We start from the raw sequence: 5231 nt of genomic DNA, 5'->3' as shown, positions 1-5231 counted from the left end.
AGATTAAAATCATTCATTCATTCATTCATCTAAACCGCTTATCCTCCTGGGTGGCGGGGGGAGCTGGAACCTATCCCAGCGCTCATTGGGCGGAAGGCAGGAAATTCGCCGGACAGGTCGCCAGTCTAGCACAGGGCAGACACACAAACACATTCACACCAAGGGGAAATTTAGCACCTCCAATTGGCCTGACTGCATGTCTTTAGACTGTGGGAGGAAACCGACACAGAGCTCCGGTTGCCCGGCTGGGGAATCAAACCCAGACCCTACTTGCTGTGATGCGATGCAGCCACTAGGATTGAAATCAGTGTAATTTAATGATTTCTAGAATGTCCATAAAATTTGCTTGACATGGTTTTTCACTGATTTTCAAACTAGACAATGACTTACTTTTAAAATGTATTTTCTCCCAAAGCAAAAAAAGTCACTAGTATTCTTTTCACCATTTTCAAGCCACTCAGCTCTAGAAGGGATGAATGCACCTTGTGCGATATTCATATAGAGATGCTCAATTTCCAGCTGCAGAGATTTTAACTTTTCCTCCTCTGCAGACAGTTCATTCTCTTTCTCTAACTTCACTGAAATTCTGTTTTCTTTCCAGCGCCTGTCTTTGTTCAGCTCTTCACTACGCTCAACACACACCCTCCAAACCGCGTTTCCTTAAGGCCGGGCCGGTGACGAAGAGCCCGTCTAGCAATCCCATTGGCTACCGCAGGCGTCACTGAAAGCGCTTCTACGCGCTCATTGGCTGGAGCTCGCTCTAGCCCCGCCCGCCGTGTGGCTCTTATAAAGCCCAGCAGGCGCCTTCCCCTCTCTCCTCCATTCCAAGACCACACCGACCGTCCGGGTGAGACAAAGGGCTCCGGCTTGGACATCATCTACACCGAAAAACAGCCGAATTGGAAGGAAAAGGAACCATGGGCAAACCTAGAGTCTTCTTCGACATCACCGCAGACGGCAAGCCCGTGGGGCGAGTGGTTATGGAGGTGGGTTTGCGCGCTTGTGCTCCCGCTGCCTGCTTGAGGAAATGACTGTAATTTTCCACTCGACCCTGCACTTTTCATTGATCCGTCTCCGCTCCGCTGTATCCCCCCTACCCGCCACCCTTGAGCTTCAGCGCCGCCTGTGCATCGTAAGGACTGTCGCTGAGACCCTTCCGAAAAAAAGAAAGAAAAAAGGGCAGGAGGCGCCACTTTTCTCCTTTTTCCAGTTCATGCAAGCTTTTTTTTTTAATGTGTGGACTTTGCACACCTTAATACGTGGCCGAACTTTTTTTTTTTAGTTGCATTTTAATTCTAACATCCTGACCGCCAACCTTAGCACACGTGAGCCGGAGCGCTGTGTAGCCCGAGCGCCGTCTCCGGCTATGAGAGGCCGCCTTGAGCTGCAGCGTCTTACGGGCTTGTGGAGTAAAGAAGCTTGGGTTACATGGTGCCCCGGTCTCAGTCACGCATAACGTGGTTCATGAAATCAGATTACGAAATGTGCTCGCCTGGCTCACATGTTTGCAGAGCTGGACGCCATCTTGAACAGATATAACTGCAAAAAAACAGGGTGACGATTTTGCGTTTTTGACGCAATGTTGTTGCATCTCCACCCGGCTTTCAGAGCCCGGATTAAAAGGCTAACATCACTTACAGGAACTTTTAAAAGCGCATGCCTTAATATTTCCAAATATAGATGCACTGGAAATAACCAGTGAAAAGAATCAATTCAGTGCATTTCTATTTTTGGTGCAACATTTAAGGTGGAACGGGGAAGTTCGAATAAGAAGCCTCGTGTAGTAAATAATGAATAAAACGAAGACTTTCCTGCTTATAAATGAGCCCTGGTGTTGACAGACTAAGCTTGAAATACGTAGAAATTTAGCTACGCCTTGGTGCATTTACATAATAATAATAATAATAATAATAATAATAAACTTTTATTTTAAATAAGAGTCTGGTGTAGACAAGCTGAACTGGTTCACTTGAGCAGAAACCGCTGCCCCCTTTTTGCAAAGCTGAAGCGAACTTGTTCGAATTTTCCCGTTCCGCCTTAAACAGTGCAGCAGTTACGTTCAGCTGCTGCAGCATTTAAGGTGGAACGGGAAGATTCGAACAAAAAGCTGGCGAATGAGAAGCCGATTTCAGCCTCGTCCTTCTCCTTTTCCCCCCTTTGTTCGAGCCGGTCGGGCCGTTTAAACGGCAGAGCGAATAAAATGAGATCAGCGACGACGGAAAAAACAGTTACGGTCGTTTTTATTCGGAGTTCAGGGCCGGAATCGGAGCGCGCGCGCGTGTCCGGTGAAGGGTGGACTCGATCCGCTTCTGGAAAGTTCTGAGGCGGCGGGTGGGGGAGGGGCTGCGGGGAAACGGGCACACTGCGCGCGCCAAGACGGAGCATAAAACATCCCTGAATTCCTCTAAAAATGCCCAAAATAAATCTGTTTATTTATTTATATATATATTTATTTCGATGGCGTTTACGGGGTTGGTCAGGTGGCGAACGTGCTTGTTTTAAATGAAACGGAAGAAAAACAGGAAATGTGAGCCGCTTTGAGCACGTGGTCTGCCGTAGTACTACAGACGTGATTTTATTTATTTATTTTATTTTTTTTATTTATTTAGTATTTTAAATATTAATTTAATGCTTGTTTGAATAGTCTTTTCCAGTCTTGAACCCCCTTTTTATACATTTAGGCTTTTATTCTGTAGCCTAGTAGGATGTCATTGTAATTTTCTTCTCAGACACATTTTAGGTATTTAAATATTAATTTATTGCCTATTTGAAGTCATTTTTAGTCTTAAATGCGTAAAATTGAGTTTTATATGGTAATGCATTAATGTAATTAATAGTGCTCAAACTTTTTTTTTTTAAATAATAAAACCTCCATAGCAGGTCTCTCGGCCTGCCTCGTGTAAACGTATGCACGACTCCACTGCAAAGGCGCGTTTCATTTGGTGCATCCCCGAGTTCTCTGACCAGTTGTTCTTGGGTGTGTTTCCCAGTGCAGCCCTGCCGCAGAAGCTGGTGTCTGCCCCTTCCTTGCAGCTGTGCCTTCATGACCCCTCCCATGCCCTTGGTGCCCCCTTACCCCCACCCTGTGCTCCCCTCCTGTTCCCCCATGTCTTTGTTTAGCTCAGCCTTTCAAGTGCAAGTGCATCGGAGCCTGTTTTGATGTCCTTGTGTCTGTTATTGCTTTGTAAACATTTGTAAACTTTAATTTCTTCTTTTCGACAGCTGAGAGCTGATGTTGTCCCCAGAACAGCAGGTGAGTTCACTTTGGCTTCCGTCTGTCTTGCAAAGTGGTTTAACTGGTTATAAAAGACGGTCTAACTGTACAACTGCTCTGTTTCCAGAGAACTTCAGGCAGCTGTGCACAGGACAGCCTGGCTTTGGCTACAGGGGCTCCACTTTCCACCGTGTCATCCCTGGCTTCATGTGCCAGGTACTGACCTTTATCCTCTTCTGTACGTTGCCCCCTCTTATTTCAGGCCGCCTCTTATAGGGGTGGGGATGTAGAGCTGGTGAAGTGAGCATGTATTGGAGGGGACGTTGTTAGGTGTGCTTGTTTTGAAGAGGCCTTTTGGAGTTGCTCCATCTTCCCATGGTCTAAACCTGCTTTGATGTTCAGGGTGGCGACTTCACGAACCACAACGGAACTGGCGGCAAGTCTATCTATGGCCACAAGTTTGAGGACGAGAACTTCAGCCTGAAACACACAGGGCCCGGCTGCCTGTCCATGGCCAATGCTGGACCCAACACCAACGGTTCCCAGTTCTTCATCTGCACAGCTCAAACCAGCTGGTTAGTTCAACCCTTTTGTATTGCAGTATATTGATGCCTTGGTCAATCACTGTGACATGTTTTAAAGATTAACCTGCTTTATTTTGATGTACACTGTTAAATTACATGAATGTCTTCAGTGATGCCCACAAACTCCGCTGGGACTGTGGTCAATAATTTCACAGTATGGAGTAAAATTTAATGTTAATAGGCTCATTTGCATATTACACCCTTCAGTTATCAACCTGGCAAAAACCAGTGTCTTTTTAAAGGTATGGTAATGGTGTATAGTGCAGGCCTTCTGGGTTTAAAGTGACCTCGCATCTGTATTTTGTGGGGCGAAACTGGGGGTGTGGTTGAGGGGTTGTCAAGTTTGCACAAACTGATGAGCCTGAATGTCTCGTGCCCCAAAAATTCTGATCTGGCTGTGAAGTAAAATGTGTCTTCTCTCACTCTCTCAGGCTGGATGGAAAGCACGTGGTCTTCGGCCAGGTTGTGGAGGGCCTGGATGTCATCAAGAAGGTGGAGAGTTTCGGCTCCAACAGTGGCAAAACCTCAGCCAAGATTGTCGTTGCCAACTGCGGCCAGCTGTAGACCCCACCCCCCGCAAAGCCCCCCAAAACCCTGCGTCTTTCAGACCCTGTAAATCCTGGTTTAAACAGCAACATTCCTGTCCGGTTTTACTCCTAGCCCATCCTTTCAACCCGTCTGTTTCTGTCCCTTCTGACGAGTTGCCTTTTTGATCAGTTCGTTATATTTTTCATTTGCAAATAGGAGCCTATGGGCTTTAATTTGTGTGGCAAAAAATCTGAAAATAAAAAGGGGAACAATTAACGTTTGGCCTGTTTGCTTATTTTCAGGGCTAAAACTTTCGTTTGACTGGTTTGATTTGGACTAGATGGTAAAGGTACAGTTCTTGGTGCGAAGGTCGGTGAAGTTCAGATCGACCTGACTGCCTGTTTTTGGGCAGCTTGATGAATATGGCAATGTTTCACACACCTGATGAGAGCTTCTTTCAGCAGGTGGTGTTTACAGTGGTGTTCTAGTTTGCTGTTTATCCTGCTGGGAATGTAAATTGCTTGCTTCCCCCAGAACTTTCAGGAGCTACTGTGAAACCAGAGTTGGTCTATTTTGTCAGTGTGGTTTAGTGGTGTTTTCTAGTTGTATATTAAGCCCAGGCTTGTGCTGCAGTGTGTTACCAATGGTTATTCACTTCCTGGAAATCACCAGTGTGTGCATCTTCTAGTCTGGTGGTAACATTAGCACCCTAGTGAACATCTGGTAAGTGTGTATTAACACTAGGTTAATACCAGTTTATCGGTGGTGTGTCGGGGTAAGATGACACGGGTCGGCTGCAGACTGTAAAGGGAATAGGGGTGGGTCAGTGAGACTTTATAAAGTGAAAAATAAGATTTTCAGAAACTTGTATAATTCTGCGCTACTTATTGGGCCTCTGACACAGC

At 46.0% G+C, this 5231-nt stretch overlaps 1 protein-coding gene across 1 annotated transcript; it reads left to right on the top strand.

The window, feature by feature from the left end:
• Positions 1 to 787: 787 nt before the first annotated feature.
• On the top strand, positions 788 to 4602 carry ppiaa (peptidylprolyl isomerase Aa (cyclophilin A)). Its single transcript, XM_036578254.1, has 5 exons — positions 788 to 986; positions 3223 to 3253; positions 3342 to 3430; positions 3617 to 3789; positions 4230 to 4602. Exons 1-5 carry the CDS (start codon positions 918 to 920, stop codon positions 4360 to 4362), a joined length of 495 nt encoding a protein of 164 aa, XP_036434147.1. The 5' UTR covers positions 788 to 917; the 3' UTR covers positions 4363 to 4602.
• The last annotated feature ends 629 nt before the right edge of the window (positions 4603 to 5231 follow it).

This window comes from Colossoma macropomum, unplaced genomic scaffold, assembly GCF_904425465.1.
Source record: "Colossoma macropomum unplaced genomic scaffold, Colossoma_macropomum, whole genome shotgun sequence".
Classification (NCBI taxonomy): Eukaryota; Metazoa; Chordata; class Actinopteri; order Characiformes; family Serrasalmidae; genus Colossoma; species Colossoma macropomum.
The sequence above is the reverse complement of the archived record's forward strand: the minus strand, read 5'-3'. Positions and strand labels throughout refer to the sequence as shown.

Bases quoted from the DNA above. Each gene is read 5' to 3' on its own strand.
- ppiaa (XM_036578254.1), top strand. From the start codon at position 918: ATGGGCAAACCTAGAGTCTTCTTCGACATCACCGCAGACGGCAAGCCC. The intron at 987-3,222 runs GTGGGTTTGCGC...TCTTTTCGACAG, and splicing joins TGGGGCGAGTGGTTATGGAG to CTGAGAGCTGATGTTGTCCC. The intron at 3,790-4,229 runs GTTAGTTCAACC...TCACTCTCTCAG, and splicing joins TGCACAGCTCAAACCAGCTG to GCTGGATGGAAAGCACGTGG.